The 18,330-nt window shown below is 47.5% G+C and overlaps 2 protein-coding genes across 5 annotated transcripts in view; one reads left to right on the forward strand and one right to left on the reverse strand.

Moving 5' to 3' along the window:
* Positions 1 to 7,403, reverse strand: part of LOC104048169 (aldo-keto reductase family 1 member B1) — a 40,733-nt gene extending 33,330 nt beyond the window's left edge. For both annotated transcript variants that reach the window (XM_064458843.1, XM_064458835.1), the window contains exons 1-9: positions 7,256 to 7,403; positions 6,506 to 6,673; positions 5,129 to 5,245; positions 3,764 to 3,841; positions 3,011 to 3,133; positions 2,433 to 2,533; positions 2,192 to 2,273; positions 1,557 to 1,640; positions 196 to 278 (exon numbers count right to left, since the gene is read on the reverse strand). In XM_064458843.1, the coding sequence (XP_064314913.1) occupies positions 196 to 278; positions 1,557 to 1,640; positions 2,192 to 2,273; positions 2,433 to 2,533; positions 3,011 to 3,133; positions 3,764 to 3,841; positions 5,129 to 5,245; positions 6,506 to 6,673; positions 7,256 to 7,321 (902 nt within the window). In that variant the 5' untranslated portion in view covers positions 7,322 to 7,403. The remainder of the gene's footprint in view (positions 1 to 195; positions 279 to 1,556; positions 1,641 to 2,191; positions 2,274 to 2,432; positions 2,534 to 3,010; positions 3,134 to 3,763; positions 3,842 to 5,128; positions 5,246 to 6,505; positions 6,674 to 7,255) is intronic.
* A 183-nt stretch (positions 7,404 to 7,586) lies between these two features.
* Positions 7,587 to 18,330, forward strand: part of BPGM (bisphosphoglycerate mutase) — a 36,290-nt gene continuing 25,546 nt past the window's right edge. The window contains exon 1 of one of the 3 annotated variants that reach the window (XM_064458917.1): positions 7,587 to 7,888. The gene's annotated coding sequence lies outside the window, so the exon portion shown is untranslated. Of the gene's footprint in view, positions 7,889 to 7,926; positions 8,450 to 18,330 lie in introns of those variants that run through there. The other 2 variants (XM_064458890.1, XM_064458865.1) reach the window with 2 other exon arrangements.

The raw sequence follows: 18,330 nt of genomic DNA on the forward strand, positions 1-18,330 counted from the left end.
AGTAGTGTGACTTATCCTGTAGTCAATAAAGTGAAAATATAACTCCACTAAGATGTCAAATAATGGATACTTTGCCCCCAAACGATTTTAGATTTCAAAACATACCAAATTTAAACAGCTATACCAGTACCTGGGAGATCAGAGTAAAGATTATTGAAGAAGTTAAGCGTTTGAAGGAAACAAGCTATCACTTACATGATCATTCCACAGATTCTCCAGTTTCTGTTTAAGCTGAGAAGGGTTGTCATCTCCTCTTCAGTCAGTTCAAAGTCAAACACCTAAAGAGAGAAACAGCTGGAAATCATCTCTCTGAACAAACCAAACGAGAAGCAAGACTCAAGATTAAAGGACAAGTTCATATCAGAAAGGGTCCTGGTTAGTGTTGTGGTTTAACCCAGCCAGCAACCAAGCACCAGACAGCCACTCGCTCACTCCCCCACCGTGGGGTGGGGGAGAGAATCGGAAAAGTGAGAAAACTTGTGGGTTGAGGTAAAGACAGTTTAATAGGTAAAGCAAAAGCTGTGTGCGCAAGCAAAGCAAAACAGAGACTCATTCGCTCCTTCCCATGGGCAGGCAGGTGTTCAGCCATCTCCAGGAAAGCAGGGCTCCATCATGCATAACAGTTAATTTGGAAGACAAATGCCATAACGCCTTCCCTTCTTCCCCCAGCTTTATAGGATGAGCATGACATCATATGGTGTGGAATATCCCTTTGGTCAGTTGGGGTCAGCTGTCTCTGCTGTGCCCCCTCCTTGCTTCTTGTGCACCCCCAGCCTACTCACTGGTGGGGTGGTGTGAGGAGCAGAAAAGGCCTTGACTGTGTATAAGCACTGCTCAGCAATAATTAAAACATCCCTGTATTATCACCAGTTTCCAACACAAATCCAGCACACAGCCCCATACCAGCTACCACAAAGAAAATTGAAGTGATGGCTTCATAAGACAGGGAAAGGTAAAGAAGTATCTTTGAATTTTGAGACTCTACTGGCAAAAATATTGCCAACTGCAGTTACATGTGCCAGCTGTTCCAAGATGTTTGACAAGCACTTTCTGTTGCAGAATGCCTATTCGTGGGAGGCTGATTTCTCTCCAATTCCAAAGAAAGATCTGGAAGACTTTCATATTCCAATAAACCCAGCTATGTCACTTCTGAAATCTTGATATCCAATATCGGGAAAAAGCCCTGCCTTTACAGTCAGAGTAGCAATGGGTTTATTGACACCAGGACTCTTCCCTTAACATTGCTTACTCTGTATTTTGGGGAATGTTACTGCACTTGGGCTCCAAGCCAGACCTGCTCACCACTTCATCTACAAGTCACAGAGCCAGAGACACTACATAAGGTGATAAGGTTACCAGCATACTGTTTTTAAGGGCTCTGTCTTTTTTCCAGCTGTAGTTTTCATTGTAGCCCTGGCTTCCAGTCAGGCAGAAAAAGCTTAGTCCTCTTGCCTGAGGACTTAGAGAAGGTGAGAAAGGATGGCTGCTCGATCTGCAGGGAGAAGGCATGCCATCCCTGAACATGTCATGCACCCAGGTCACCTGTAATCACTCACCTTGAAGTTCTCCACAATGCGCTCTGGTGTGACAGACTTGGGAATCGCAATCACATTTCTCTGGATCTGGAAGCGAAGGAGAACCTGCAGGAACAGACCACTGAGTCAGTGAGGACAGCTCCTGTTCTGGAGGAAGCAGAGCCTGTCTGTTCCAACAGCTGCTCTCCCTAAGATATACCTGCTTCTGTGGAGATACAATTCAAATAATTCCCATTCCTGTGGCCTAAGAATCTTCCTGAAGGGCAAAGAGAGAGGTTGTGGAGGCCCACGTGGAAGGCCTCCTTTCCCATCCAGCTTTGGGACAGTCAATTCATTTTCTTCCCACCTGGACTCTCAGCAGTCTATGCAAGGCTTCCATCCTCTGCAAGGCTTTAATTCTCTGCATGAGGACTTGAGAGGGGAAGTGACATCTGGAGGTGAGTCAAGATTTTTTTTCTGGCTGACAGCCAAAGAAACAGTAGCATATATTGTAGGCCACATAGTAAGCAACCTTCATTGCCTGTTAACACCAGAAAAAGAGCACCACAGTTCACAGGGAACACTGATAGAGGCTGTACCTTCTCTTCTGATTCTGACGTAGTTTCCTTAATGGCTGTGTTACAGGAAGGAGTACCCACTGTCCAGCAGCTACCTACCTGTGCTGGTGTTTTGTTGTGCTTGGCTGCAATCTCTTTGATCTTGGGGTCATCCAGAAGACAAGGATCCTCTGGCTTAGCCCTACACAGAGACAAAAAGGAAGAAAGGGCAAAGAATCACTCCAGAAAGATTCCACCTAGCACAAATAATTAAAAAAAGAGAAAATACATATGCACCATTACTCATTCAATTAGTCTAAATGCTTCAAACTTAAACCACACTAACCCACTTGGAAATTACCTGTCAGGGCGTCCAAGGGGACAGTATGCTGTCACAGTAATGCCTTTGGATTGGCAGTAGTTGATCAGCTTCTCCTGGGAAAGGTACGGATGACACTCGATCTGCCAACACAGGAGTAGAGACTGACAGTTCCAGATCTACTGTAGTGTTGCCATGCTCCAGGGATTTTTTTTCTTAATCCTAATTACAGGCTGCCTTCATCCTACCCTGCACGTGGTCTATGTGACAATACAAGACTATAATTCTATAGGGCACCAGCTTTTATACTGAGTCTTTGTTCTGAAAGGCTGCATAAAAGACATTGATCAGAGTCAGAATGATAGCTCATGTCTGGATTATTTATCCCTCCAGCGAGAATGCTTCATAGGGAAATACCCCAGAATTTGTAGACAGTGGCTCAACAAGGTGAGACAAAAAGGAAATATTCCAGTCTGTTTTGTACTGAAAAATACCTGTAGAGCAGGATTTAGAGTACATGCCGTGTCTACTTTATTATCCCTTTTCCATGTCCTCATTCAACTGTAATAAGTCTTTATAATCCCTGGAAACTATTCACCTGCAGTCACTTTGCAGCTTACCTGGTTATTTGCAGGCTTGTACTTCAGTCCTGGTTTGTTCAAGACTCTCTCAGTCTGCTCACGGTTAAAGTTGGAGATTCCAATGGCTTTTACCAGACCAGCATCCACCAGCTCTTCCATGGCCTAACAAAGAGGAGCAAAGTCAGCATCCAGTGCACAAGACACGACCTGAATACATCCTTCCTGATACGGATTGCTTCTCTTCATGGGAAGTACAAAGTGACTGTTTGGACTTGCCAAGTTTCTGGTTCTCAAAGGGAAAAGTGGGTAGTATCTGTGACATGTCTTCTATCACACCCAAGCCCAAAATCATTGCTGAGACTGAAATTCACAAAGTTACACAAGGAAAAGAAGACTGAGTCTACTATGGTCACAGCTCTGGAGGGCTATGCCCTAGGAGGATGGCAGGATCACAATCTAAGTGTCTATTCCTGCACAATCTGTTTCAGCAGTTCAAGAACTGCAGTAAAGAAAAATTGTACAGTTATGGTCAAGTAAATAACTTTTTCTAACCTCAATCTGGTCTGTAGCTCCCCTTAAAGTGACTGTGCAGCTCAGTGACTTGAGATGCTAATCCATAGTGAATATAAATAACAGCTTGACTAATCATGCACATTTTTAAAGACTACCACATACTTTTGTGAATTCTTTCCAACTAATTCTGTATACACGCATGAGCCATTCTGTGACTGCTGAAACTAACACCGCCACTGAGAACAGAAGACATTATTTTTCCGCTGTGGCTGAACTTACCTCCCATGTGTTTAGAATATCTGCCTGGCTGGGTATAGACATGCCTTTGCCATCTGTGGGAAACAGCTCCTCTCCTGCCTGTCAGGGAGAAAGAAAATGCTTGAAAATCTGGTGAGAGGGTCACTTAATACCATGAGAACTCACAACCACGATCGCTTAAGCTTCTAGTGCAGGCAAGAACACCAATTCCTTTCTACATTCAGTCATTCCTTCCTGAGGAACAGGAGGAATTGAAGGCATTTTTGCCAGTGACCGTTCCTATAAAGACAGATTTTTCTGCTGGACCCCTCAAAGTGATGACTCACTCAGACACCTACAGGGAAACAAGCCACTCAACTATAGCCTCCAGACTCATACATGTTCACTTCATGTATTGTTCTTTTGCACACACTTAGGAAGTACTGTTTTGTTCTTTTTCCAGAAGGGCATCAGGGGAATTAGGTACTGGGAACACGTAGTTTTAGTCTATATACCACCAGGTCTGCTGAAAAGAGGTATTATGGGCAGTGGCAGTTAGTCAGTAAAATGGCTCAGGGTAAAGCTGCTAATACTGGGAAAATTAGAGCCTTTGTGTACAAGTTACAAAAAGACACCAAGACTTAACTCTTTGCTAATGTCACCATGAGACAGTTTCACTTTCATAGCTTTGTGAACATAAAACTAAAGTATAGTATGAAATAAAGATGAGCACCTCAAAAGCAACAAGTAGGGTAGAAACTGATCAGACTGTAGCAGGAAGGAACGGCTAAGACTAGGAATAGTCAAGCTGAGACATCAGTTCCTTCACTAAACTGTGAAAAAGTTTAGGTGTCCAAAAAGTTTCACCTCATGAATTCCTGTCTCAGTGGAAAACACTAAGGCTTCTACAGGCAAGGCTGCCTCAATCTGTACTGTATTAAAGACTTCGATTAAAGAGAAAAATGGAAAACAAATATTTTCTCTTGCTCTGTGATTCTGCAACACAGAGAAAAATTTCTGACAGCCAGCAAAGTGCAGCCCTCCTTCCTTCAAGGGATAGTTTTGAGATGAGCATACACTGATCCGTAAGAGCAAGGGAGAGCAGCCTATCTTATGCTTGCAGCTGGGACACTTGCCCTTAGTTTTGAGACTATTATTCTCAGGATCAAAGGGATGTGCAAGGAACAGTTTCAGGGGCAGAGATCAAGAGCCCAACTCACATGGCCAGGGTAAAGCTCAGCACCAGAGCAGTGCTAGTACACACAACCACCATTACACCCCCCCACGCATGCAACAGACACGTGACTGTCCTTCTCAGCCAGAGCAACTGATATGGCTTTACAGCTCAAAGCTCCCCAAAAGCAGTAGTCACAAGAAACAAAGCCAAGGGCATTGCTGCTACTGTACCTTCAAACCAAAAGGCCAGTGCATGAGGTAGAGATCCAGGTAATGCACTTTCAGGTCAGCAAGAGTCTTCTGGCACGCTCCCTTCACCAGAGGCTTGTCATGAAACGTGCACCATAGCTAGAGACAAAAGGCAAAGGCTGTGACCTCCTGGGTTAAAGCTTTCAGGCACTCTCTTGCACAGAGCAGAAGTGCTCCATCTTCTTTGGAAGGTGATGTGGATCAAGGCCATCCTAGTGCGCTTCTGATGGGGCTTATGCTGTACACAGGACTGGCCCGTGACACTGAAGACAGTATGTGCTGTGGCAGCACACGTATTTGAGTGGGATCATAACAAAGTCACCTGGTTCCCTTAGTTAAGACATCATTTGTGCTATCCATGTTTAACACAGGGTCTGCCTTTGCAACAGGTGGCTTTTAAATTAAGACACACACCTGTCATTCCCGGCCATGCATACAACTCCTGCATTGAATTTAGCAGGCAAAGCCAAGCAAATACAAAAAAGCCACAAAGAAGTGGGTGGCACCAGCCTGCACCAAGGTAAGAAGTAAGTTCAAAATCCAGCTAAATATCCCGTTTTCCTTCGTAAGCAAGAGAAACAGAACCCACCAACCACACCTTCCCTGGGGCATGTGCTGAGCAGATTGCACTGTGCCAAGGCACCCAGAACCTCATCTTCCTCACACAGCAGACACCCCCTTTTGGCAGGACTGCGAGCCCGGCTGCTGAAACAAGCACCAGCCACTGCCAGTCTCGCCTCCTCTGCTGTGCTTTAGCAGTCAGCGAGGTGCTGTTACCAAGTTGGTTCTGCCTCTGTATCAGTGGGTGACACCAAGAGATCTCCGACCTGTGCCTCAGGGGTTTCTACCTGGCTTGGTGTTACCTGGTCCACCCTGCCTTTTCCTGCATCCCTTCTCCTGCACCGATGCTCTGCCGGTGGCCTCTCCTCCTTGTCCATCCCCCAGTGCTTCTAGGTCTCCTCAGCAGAGTGCCAGACCACAGCAGGGCTGTGGTGCTCAAGTTTTCAGTAGATTTTGAGGGGGTATCATAGCCTTGAGCTCACTCAATGCTACCAGATTGACTGGGGAAGAAAGCTGCTGCCAGTTAGGAGAAGGGTGATTCTCCTCCCTGCTCAAAGCTCAGGGAGCTTTTTCTTCCTATCCAATGGCTACAACAATAAAAAATACTGTCAGTGTACATGAAAGAGTTGAACTGTATCACTAAGCTGATAAAGGAAAAGAAGAAAGTAGTATCAGGGCAATCTTATTCACATTACAAATTTCTCTAATGCTACAGCCTAAAACTACTTTAGTTTCCTACTGTAAAAATAACACAGGTAAAGCAGGTCTGTCCACAGTCCAAGACTATGTGATCTCTACCTTACTGACAACGAAGAGGTCCTCTCTTTTCACAACACCTTCCTTGATCTTCTGCTGGATCCCTTCCCCAACTTCCTTCTCATTCTGGTATACGTAGGCACAGTCGAAGTGGCGGTACCCAGCATCAATGGCAGCCATCACTGCAGCTCCCACCTTACCTGGGGGAGACTGAAGGGAAAAGGGTAGGATAGGTCTGTATTTGGGATTCTCACATGCTGCTCCTGAGCTAGCTACAGGGTAGGAAAATCCACAACGAGGCTTTAAAAGAAGCTTTTCCACAAAGCTTCCTTGGGTCTATGCACGCCTCAGCACAGGCTGCTGAGCTCAAAGTCGGCCTCCAGCCGTTCCCCTGTCACTCCGCTCCCGGGCAGGGCTCAGCCCAACAGCTTGGCAGGGGCGAGGCCCCAACACCCGGCCGGCTCTGCAGGGCCGGCCCGAGGCCTCATCACTCCCCCGCCACTTCTCAGAGCAGCCCCGAGCAGCTGCCAGCCGGGGCCGGGGCCGAGGGGCCTCAGCGACCCGCGTCCCTGGGCAGAGCCCCGCGGCGGCGGGAGCGCGGGCTGCTGCGGGGGGCAGCGGGCGGGGAGGGACACCCGGTGCCAAACGCCGCGGCGGCACCGCCGTACCGAGCAGGGGGGCCCGGCCGGAGTGGCGGCGGTACCGGCAGCGCCGCGCCCCCTCCGGGAGCGAGAGGCCACGGCACGGCGGCGGCCCCGGGCCCTGCCGCAGGTAGGCTCGCCGCCCTGTTACCTTCCATGTGCCCAGCCCCATGAGGGGCATCCTGGCCCCGGTGCCCAGCCGCACGTAAGCCGCCATGGCTCCACTAGAGAACGCGCCGCCCGCCGAGCGCTTTAACCGCGGCCGGGCCCGCCCCGGGGCTGCAGGTGCGGCCCTTCCCCGGGGGTGGTGCCCCTCCGCCCTCCCCGGCGGTTGGTAGCGCTGGGCCTGCCTCTCCTTAGCAGCCAATCGCCGCTCGCGCCCTGCCCCGATGGCAGCGCCGCCCAATCAGCAGCAAAGCGGGGCAACCAATGGTAAGGTTCGGGAGGGACTACCCGTGCGTGGGGCGGGGGGACCTCGAGGCCGCCCCGCGCCCCCTCCGCTCTCCCTGGCGGCTCGGCCCGTTCGGTGTGTCTCCCGGCGGGACCATTCCAGCCGGAGCCGTCCGCTGGGGGCCCACTGCGGAGCAGGGCCATGCCGGGGCCCGGCGGGGCTCACAGCGACCCCCCCGTCCGGGGCAGGCTGGCCCCGGCTCGGGCGGGTTTTCTGCTGAGGCTCGGCTCATCGGGCTCGGGCCAGAGCTGAAGTCAGTTAATGGCGGCGTCGATGACCCCCCTCGGGTGCACCCTGCGGGCCTTTCCTCCCAGTGAAGTTCCTTATCAAAACGTAAGGGCTGAGGGTGGCTGTGCCCCGGCCCGGCTTGCGTTTGTGCAGGCCGCAGCTCCTGCAGCGCCCTGTCCCCGTGCCGCGGGTTGTTCGTACGTGTCTCGCTCGTGATACACGCTGGGGTGTTGCAACACGCTGTTGGGGTTCGTCCCATCGGTTACCAGACGGAGAGCCTGTTTCGTTTAGTGACGCTTTGGCCCACGATTTGTCATCGGCAAAGCTGGGGAGGTGTCCCCAAATGAGTCCGTAAACAGGACCCCCCTGGGTAGGGCATGAGGCAGAGGTCTTTCAGACCCAGCTGATGGAGCTGCTGCATCGCTGCTGGCCGCGTGGCTGTGGGCTGTGAGCCATGGGCCGAGGACAGGCTGAGCCCTTCGGCTGGAGCAGCGCGTCCCCACGGCAGCGATGGCGGCCTGGGCTGGTCTCGCCTTGACAGAACCTTGTGACCCTGCGTGCTGATGAAGTGAGATGGCTAGAGAAGCCTCGGTGTGGCTGGCTTGTGAGAGTGGGTAGCACCCTGTTTCCCCCTTCAGATGGGGCAAATGCAGCTTTCACTTTGGGGTAAGTGAGATTATGAGTAATTTAGAAAATAATGAGTATAAGAAAATTCCTTTTAAATGTTGGGAGAAAGTATTTTTTAGCATGTTTTTCAAAGCTGCAGAAAAGTAGTTAATTTTCAGCGAATGTCATCATGATCACATTGCCCCTCTGTCTTTAGGGAGGTGCAGAATGTATTTCAAGTATAAAATATACAAGTGTAGAATGGTAAATGGTAGGTGACCTCTAATTTCAAATTAGAAACTGACTTTGGAATTTTTGAGAGGCAAAATATTCTCTACTGATGAGGTGGTCGCAGCGCAGTGAAAAAAACCTGATTTATCAGTAGGATCCTCTAAGAACTGCATAATAGTGTGTTGGGGCTGCTTGGGAGGCTTTGCTCTTCGCTTATACTTGGAGAATTGATCCAGGTACAAACATAAGTTGGGAGTATGTATAATGGTGCATTTTCCTCTGGGTGCCTCTCCCGCAGTTGATGCCTGGGGTTCTTTTTGCTTTATTTAACTGAAGGCAGACAGGATAATTAGTTTTTCTCTTTACTCTTCCTCTTGTTTTGCATCAGTGCCATCTGCTGGCCTCAGCATGATACGGTGTTTCAGCTGAATCACGTAAGAGTTACGCAACTCAGGGCTTATCTTTCATACTTTTTTGGGGGATTCCTTTTCCATAGATCTGATCTGAGTGTGCTCAGCTTCTTGGGGCTGGTTTATTTTTCACAGAAGTCAGTGCAAAATACAAATTGACACATTTTGCCTTGGCTGCAATATGTTTTCTCAAGTGAGTCTAAAGACCAGCTGAAGTGTCAGTTTTCTCCTGCTCTCCCTTGTATTCCCAAGGCACTCAAGCTTGTGGTGTTGCGCTGGCGATTTATCAGTGTTAGCAGTATCACATTCAGAAACAATCAGTGGTGAGTGGGTTTCAAGTCTTGGGGTAGGAACTGCCAGAACCAATCAGATTTATGTACTGGAGCAGCACCAAGGTGAACTGGTGCCATCAGCAACTCATGCTCTGAGAGTCTGTGAAAGCTTGCAGAGCCCGTCTGTTTGGCCAGTACAATGGGATCTCCTGTAAGAAAGGGCAGAAAATCCTGCAGGGTTTGTTCTCATTCTTGTGAGCCTATCTTTTTGGGGAGGGGTTTCAAAGCCTTGTGTTCCTGCGGGAAGGAGCTGGGTAGGGTGTGCAGTGACAGACTTGGTGATGAGCGCAGCTGAGAAATGCAATTTGTCCTTCCTCCCATTTTCTTTTGAGATTTTTGTGTTGCTTCTTCTGCAGCCTGTTCATGTTGTCCTGTGAAGGTGGGTGCTTGGTTTTTCCCAATGGTTTCTTGCATGAGAGGTGTCTTGGTCTTTTAACAGATGATTTTGGGCAGGAGGGTTGCATTTTGCTTTGCTGTTTGTGCCAGTCGGTGTGAGGCTGTCCCCAGAGCATGCCAAGACATGGGAGCTGTCAGTTGTTTCTCTCTCCTGAAGGCATGGCTGGGGTTGTCAGATGATGGTGAGGCCTCTGGGAAAGAAGTATGCTGAACCAGGATGTTTATCTTGTTGAATTGTGTGCATCAGTTCTACTTCCAGATGCTTGTTAAGGCAGGAGTATAGACAAGAGGATAGAGGTTTAATCCAATTCTAAGACCTTGGCCTCCTTCCTGTATTGAGTTCAAATCAAGCCAGGAGCATACTCTGAGGTCCCACCACTGTCTCTGTGTTTTCTCAAGAGTTTTGTTCAATACTTTAGTCTTTGATAATTCTGGTATGTGGCTATTAATCTGATAAACTGGCAAAACCGTGTATTTAAAACGAAACTCCAGAAACAGAACTAGGAGCACATACCCTCACCCTCTGTGGCAGATCCAGGTCAATTTGCCTGCCCTGAGCAGGCAGCTCCTGTCTTCTAATCCCTGACATCTAAGCCTGATTCAGCAAGGTGATGTGGCAAAAACCCTCTGATCTCTCCTTTCTTGCAGTAGGTTGTTATCTGTGCCCTGGGATGAGAGGAGAGACCCTTCAAGTGGGTGCAGGAGAGCCCTTTGGTGTGGGTGGGATGGGGCAGTAAGTACTGCCCTTAGCCAAGAACCGTCTGGATGGATTTGTGTGACTGCCCACAATAACGGCTCTGCAGTGAGCAACCTGATCTAGTTGAAGCTGTCCCTGCTCACTGCAGGGGGGTTGGACTAGATGACCTCTAAAGGTCCCTTCCAACCCAACCATTCTATGATTCTAAGTGTTTGAGCAGCAGCTTTCCAAGGGAAACAGGGTGGTTGTGAAGGATAGTGGAACTTCCCTAAGCCTTTGACTCCCACGCCATAGTAAATATTGAACCCTTACTGGGTTCAATAACATGGTGTATTTTTTCACGGGATGGATGTCTTACCTCTGCCTGGAGATAGCTGAGGGCTTTATGGGCTGCTTCCTTCAGGAAGCTGGGAAACACATGGTCTTGGTCTATATCTTTGTGAATTGAAAGTGGAAATTTTTGAGAGAAGGTGCTAAGGTGCTGGCAGTTTGGGTGCAGCACGGAGGGGCTGAGCCTTCTCGGCTGGGGGGCAGATGCCTGGGCTGTGTGGTGACTGAAGTGCCCCCCAACACTGCTTGGGGGCTGTGGCTGAAGCTGGGGGAATGGTGGCCGGCAAGGAAGTGACAACGCGGGTCTCCTCTGGGGGCTGGCTGCCCTCTGGTGCCCGCAGGGGAAAGCTCCGAGTGGCTTTGTCCCAGGGAGGATTCGCGTCCCCGAAGTGCCGACCTCTCTGTGGTTGGGAGGGTTTTGGGTTTTCCTACGCTAGACAAAAGACTTTCAGCCAATACCGTTTTTGCATTTTAAAATTAATTTTATATAAAATATGGGACACTTCTGATGTAATTGTGGATGCATGGGGTTTTTCTGTGGTTTGTCAATATCTGTTTTTTGCTGATGCAAGATTGAAGACAATCACTGAGTGGTGGTTCAAACTCTCCCCATTTTCTGCTTAGCAGCTCTGCCCAGGCTATTCGGTAGTAATCCCCTCTTCTAATAAGCAGAAAATTATTTCGTCCCACATTTGGTTCTGTAGAGCAATATTATTTCCTTCATCCAAAAAAAAGAACTCAAATAAATTTCATGGGGTAAACATCCTGTGTCTTTACTTGCAGCATGGCAGACACAATAAGAAAACCAGATAAATAGACAGCTCTGACTTAAAGCAGAGGTACGTGAGACACCAGAGGTCTAATGAAGGCCATGTTATGAGCATTCTCAGTATTCTGTATGGGAAAGGTACTCCTTGTGGTTTTTGGACCTGAAAGAAATCAAACAGGGAATGTTATTTTCATGGGTGAAGTAAATGTTATACAGAAGTGTATTGGGTGCGTAGAAGAGCTACCAAGGGAAGATCTGCATCATGTAATTACAGGAAGGATAAGTGGAGATGTGTGTCCTTATTTCTCTACTGCAGACAAAGATTATATGAACATCTAGATCCCATTTTTTGTTTCCTTGAAACTGAATTGAAAATGAGAATGTAGTTTGTTTACATTTTCTTGTTTTGTTTTTAAAGTGAAAATGTTAAACCCTTTCCTGAAAAACTGTTTTGGGGATAAACTGGTTGGAATTTGGGTTGCATGATTTTTAATTAAACTGATTTTCATGCTACCTAGTAGCTGTGACACAAAATTCCATGTAAAGAATATTCAAAATTTAAGTGTTAGTCAAACACCTAAAAAGAGAAGCAGCAGGAAATCACCTCTTTGAAAAATCAAACAGTGTGACGAAAGACAAGATTAGAGATCAGCTCCACACTGGAGGGTCCATTTTCAGTCATGGACCACTGAATTAACAGATAGAGGAACAACTAGTTTTATGGACATAAGGACTATTTTATGAACATTGCTTATTCTATGTAAGACTTTTCTGGCATGTTACTGTGTGTGGGCTCCAAGCAAGCTGTTCTTGCTGATTCATCCAAAGGCCACAGAACAGGAAACATCACATACGACCTGTTCATCTGTCCTCTCCAAAAGTAGGCCTGACTTAACCCTCAGTAGAGAGTAGGTAAGCATATGGAAAGAAAAAGCCCAGTCACCTTGCCTGAGGAGGACTTGGAAAAGGTGAGAAAGGATTGCTGCTTGATCTGCAGGGAGAAGGCATGCCATCCCTGAACATGTCATGCACCCAGGTCATTTGTAATCGCTCACCTTGAAGTTCTCCACAATGCGCTCTGGTGTGACAGACTTGGGAATCACAATCACATTTCTCTGGATCTGGAAGTGAAGGAGAACCTGCAGGAACAGACCGCTGAGTCTGAGAGAGGAGGGCTCCTGTTCTGGAGGAAGCAGAGCATGTTCCAATACCTGTTTGTCATCAAGTGTATATTTCAGTAGAACTAAACCCTTTCTGTGGAGATACAATTCAAATAATTCCTGTCCCAGTAGCTTAGGAACCTCCTTCTGAAGGGCAAAGAGAGAGGTTGTGGAGGCCCACGTGGAAGGCCTCCTTTCCCATCCAGCTTTGGGACAGTCAATTCATTTTCTTCCTACCTGGACTCTCAGCGGTCTATGCAAGGCTTCCATTTTCTGCATGAGGACTTGAGAGGGCAAGTGACATCTGGAGGTGGGTCAAGAATCTTTTTCTGGCTGAGGGTCAAAGACATAGTAGTAGCATATCTTGCAGGCCATACAAGAAACAATCTACATTGGTAGGGAAAAATCAGAGGAGTGCCAGAGTTCATAGGGAATGGCTGCAGGTTGTACCTGCTCCTCACGTCTATTTTTCTTAACAGCTGTGTTAGAGGAAGGAGTACCCACTGTCCAGCAGCTACCTACCTGTGCTGGTGTTTTGTTGTGCTTGGCTGCAATCTCTTTGATCTTGGGGTCATCCAGAAGACAAGGATCCTCTGGCTTAGCCCTACACAGAGACAAAATGGAAGGTCAGTGATGAGGAACCTCCATAGGAAGATCCAACCTAGCAACAGAGATATGTATCTAGATGAATGATTAATGGTCCACTTGTAGTCTCAATGTTTCAAGCGTAATTCATGCCAGCTCTCTTGCAAATTGCAAAGCAATCTTACCATGGTCTGTCAGGAGAGCCAAGAGGACAGTATGCTGTCACAGCAGTCCCTTTGGATTGATAGTACTTGATCCGCTTCTACTGGGTGAGGTATGGATGACACTTTATCTGCCAGTACAAAGGCACAGAGGCTGCTAGTGGCAGAAGTGTTGAAATAACTGCTGTGCTTCATGGATTATCTCCTAATCCAATTAAAGGCTGCCTTTTGCCCTAAATTGCCGGTGACCTACATGATAGTATGCATCCTTAGTATTGAAGACATCTATTTTTATACAAAGTACTTATACAGTTTTTCTCCGGCAGTTTCACAAAGCTCATCTCTGGGTTCTTTATTCTTCCAAAAGAATGTTTCACAGGAAAATACTCCAACATTTGTAAACAGTGTTTCAGCAAGGTGAGACAAAAAAGGGAATTATCCCAGTGCCTTGTGTACCCAGAAATAGAGTGGGATTTAAGAGTATGTGCTGTATTCTACTTTGTTCTCCCTTTTTTCTATCTCCTCATTCAACTGTAATCAGATCTTTATAATCCCTAAAAACTATTCACCTGCAGTCACTTTGTAGCTTACCTGGTTATCTGCAGCTTGTACTTTAGTCCTGGTTCATTCTGGATTCTTTCAATCTGCTCATGGTCAAAGTTGGAGATTCCAATGGCTTTTACCAGACCAGCACCCACCAGCTCTTCCATGGCCTGACACAAACAGGAGCAAAATCATCCGATGGAAGACAGGTCATGGAGAAGATGTGCTTCCTGACGTGGCTTGTTTCCTGACATAAGCAGCATGAAATAACTATTTAGAGTTGCAAAGTTCTCTGAGGGAAAAGCAGGTACTGGTACATTAGTGCCATCTCACTCAAGCCCAAATTCTCATTCCCTGAATTTGTGGAAATTCACACCAGGTTGCATAAGGAGAAGAACAACGCTCAGTAACCAACTATTATGCAAGCACTGGAGAGCAGTGCCCCATGCTGTAGGCAAGATCTCAACCTAAAATATCTTTATTTCTGTAAAATGTATTTAAGCAATTCAAGAAGGGCATAAGAACTATGGTGAAGATGCAGTTGTTATGGTCAAGCAAAGAACTTTTTCTAACCTCAGTCTGGCCTGCAGCTCCACTGACAGTGATTGTGCGGCTGATGGTGGGTCAGGCACTCAAGCAAGGCACTAGGGGAATAGGAATAACTAGGTAATGACTAAGCATGCACATTACGGAAAGCTACTTTGTACTGCCTATATTGCTTCCAACTAATTTTGCATGCAAGAAATAACAGTTCTGTGACTGCTGAAGGTAGTGAAAACACGACAGAGGCTTATGAGGACAGAGGCTCATGACTCTTCTGCTGTGGCTGACCTTACCTCCCACGTCTGTGGAATATTAGTGTTGCTAGGTATAGACATGCATTTGTCATCTTTGGGAAATAACTCATCTCGTTCCTGTCAATGAGAGAGAAAATGCTTGAAATAATCTCTGTTGGGATGGTAGCTGTGTAAAAGGACCGAACAGGAATGGAAGGAGCTAAAGCTAATAGTGTGTGACAAAAGCTCAAGTAATTCTCATTATAACTTTATTAATTCTTCAGTCATATCTTATTCTTAGTTCAAGCAGGATTGTGGCATTTTTGCCAGCTACTATCCCAATAAAGACAGGCATTTCTGGAGGACCCATCAAAGTGATGATCCACAAAATGCATGCAGGGAAGTGATTTACTCATAGAACAATATTCTGGAGTCTTACAAGCGTTCACTTCATGTATTGTTCCATTATGCACATTTAGGAATAATAGCTTATTTAGTTGTTTCTAAAAAGGTATATGGAGGCTTGACTTTGGTCCTGTGAACGTACGCATTTATACTGGAGTACATCTGCTGAAAAAGGTACCGCTGACAGACATCCCATGGGGAGGCTCGCGGTTTAAGTTGCTGAATTAGGAAAATTAGAACAGCCTGTAAGTAGACAGTATGGCCAAAGTGTTTCAAATTGTTGGAATTTTCTAGATGCCACAGTATTATGCAGTTTCACTTGACACAAAGCTAACTAAAACAATACTGAGAGAAAGAAATGAAGATGAGGAGCTTGAAAGCATTAGGTAGAATAGAAATTTTGGTCTTGGTGTAGCAGAAAGGAAAGGCTAAGAGTATATGTGTGTGTGTATATACATATACACACTGACATAAATACTTTGAAGTACACACAGTCTGTGAAATTTTGATATTGAAAAGCCTGATCTTTTGAAATCCAAGGTCTGTGAGCAACACTAAGGCTCCTACAGGCAAGGTCAGCTCAGTCTGGGGTGTATTAAGTACGTGGTGATTAAAGACAGAAAGGGAAAATAGAAGCATTTTCTTTGCTCTGCGTTTCTGTAACATACAGAGGAAAGAATTTCTGTCAGGCAGCAAAGTGCAGGCCTCCTTCCCGCATGGGGTAATTTTCAGATGTGCATGCTTTGGATCTGTAAAATAAAGGGAAGGTGGCATAGCTTATGCTTGCTAGGTCTACATCTCGAGTATCAAAAGGGCAGAGAATGCCGTGCAGCAGCGGTCTCTGGGGCAGAGATCAAGAGCCTGGCTCATGTGGCCCGAGTAAAGATGAATGAGCAGCACTGGAGCAGCACTGGTACTCACAACAGGTGCGTGGTCTTTCTGGACTGGAGCGGCGGTAGTGCTGCAAGCGTTACTGGCAGTTAAAGATCTCAGGTACTCTTGCACAGGACAGAAATACTCCATCTGCTTTGGAAGGTGATGTGGAATGAGGCCATCCTAGTGCACTTCTGATAGGGCTTGCTCTGTGAGCAGGGCTAGCCCATGACACCGAAGACAGTATGTGTTGTGGCAGTACACATGATCAGAGATTTTTAGTGAAAACTCGTATGGCGAGGTCAGACTTGTGTAGAAAAGGATGGCTTAGCTCAAGAAAGCTTTCTGTCAGATTTGACTATTTGTACATTTTCTTCCTGTAAAAAATTTAGCAGGCAAAGCCAAGCAAATACAAAAAAGCCACAAAGAAGTGGGTGGCACCAACCTGCACCAAGGTAAGAAGTAAGTTCAAAATCCAGCAAAATATCCTGTTTTCCTTCGTAAGCAAGAGAAACAGAACCCACCAACCACACCTTCCCTGGGGCATGTGCTGAGCAGATCACACTGTGCCAAGGCACCCAGAACCTCATCTTCCTCACACAGCAGACACCCCCTTTTGGCAGGACTGCGAGCCCAGCTGCTGAAACAAGCACCAGCCACTGCCAGTCTCGCCTCCTCTGCTGTGCTTTAGCAGTCAGCGAGGTGCTGTTACCAAGTTGGTTCTGCCTCTGTATCAGTGGGTGACACCAAGAGATCTCCGACCTGTGCCTCAGGGGTTTCTACCTGGCTTGGTGTTACCTGGTCCACCCTGCCTTTTCCTGCTTGTGTCAGGAGTGATCTGAATGATGTTATGTTGCTTTATCCTACAGCATAAAGTTTGTCTCCAGTCATTAAGCTTCCTACTGTGAAAATGCTATAGGCTAAGCATTCCCCACCCCTGCTCCAGGGTGGAAGATCATCAGATCCTTACTTTACTGATGATGAAGAGGCGTTTCACAATGCCTTCCTTTATTTTCTGCTGGATCTTCTTCCCAACTTTGTTCTCATTCTGGTACACATAGGTACAGTCAGAGCAGCAGTATCCAGCATCGATGGCAGCCATCACTGTAGCTGTTACTTTCCCAGCCGGGACTAAAAATAATGCATAAATATTAAGAATCTCAAATCAGTACATGTTAAATACCTGTATCCTACCAAAATAAAAATAGGAAAACCACCTTACTGAAAGCAACACCCCCTTTCCCCAGGTTGTGGTTTTTTTTTTCTTTAAAAGAACAGTATTTCTTGCAGTCATAAACATAGGCTTGAGGGCTTGAAGCCAGTCTCTAGCCATTTCTGTGTAGCCCCACTCCCATGCAGGTTCAGCCCACATGCCAGGTAGAGCAGAGCCCCAGACACCGGCACAGCTCTCCAGAGCTGGTCCACGGGGAACTGAGTTTTGTGCCAGGGAGCTCTGCAACACTGGTGCTTTCTCTGAAGCCATTACCTCCCAGGTGCCCAGCACCATGAGGGATATTTTTGCCCTGGTGCTCATTTGATGGTGCTCAGCTGAGTGTGGGTTGCCATGGTCCTGCACACCCTCTGGGCAGCCCCGCGCCAGCTGCTTCTCGATCAGCTTGTTTAATAGTGACTGTTTGCTGGCCAGGGCAGGGGAAGACAGTGGAGCAGTGCAGGTGCTCTGGGTCCTCCCATATCTGGCAAACAAGGCTGCAGCTTTTTCTCTGTAGACTGCACTCACACAGGTTAATGTGGAAGCTGAAATCAAATAAAATAGTGGAGGTGATCACCCCCCTGCGTGTGCAGTGGTGCATCTTGCGGGCCTTTCCTCCCAGTGAAGTCCCTTATCAAAACGTAAGGGCTGTGCCCCGGCCCGGCTTGCGTTTGTGCAGGCCGCAGCTCCTGCAGCGCCCTGTCCCCGTGCCGCGGGTTGTTCGTACGTGTCTCGCTCGTGATACACGCTGGGGTGTTGCAACACGCTGTTGGGGTTCGTCCCATCGGTTACCAGACGGAGAGCCTGTTTCGTTTAGTGACGCTTTGGCCCACGATTTGTCATCGGCAAAGCTGGGGAGGTGTCCCCAAATGAGTCCGTAAACAGGACCCCCCTGGGTAGGGCATGAGGCAGAGGTCTTTCAGACGCAGCTGATGGAGCTGCTGCATCGCTGCTGGCCGCGTGGCTGTGGGCTGTGAGCCATGGGCCGAGGACAGGCTGAGCCCTTCGGCTGGAGCAGCGCGTCCCCACGGCAGCGATGGCGGCCTGGGCTGGTCTCGCCTTG

Source organism: Phalacrocorax carbo, chromosome 1 (assembly GCF_963921805.1).
Source record: "Phalacrocorax carbo chromosome 1, bPhaCar2.1, whole genome shotgun sequence".
Lineage (NCBI taxonomy): Eukaryota > Metazoa > Chordata > Aves > Suliformes > Phalacrocoracidae > Phalacrocorax > Phalacrocorax carbo.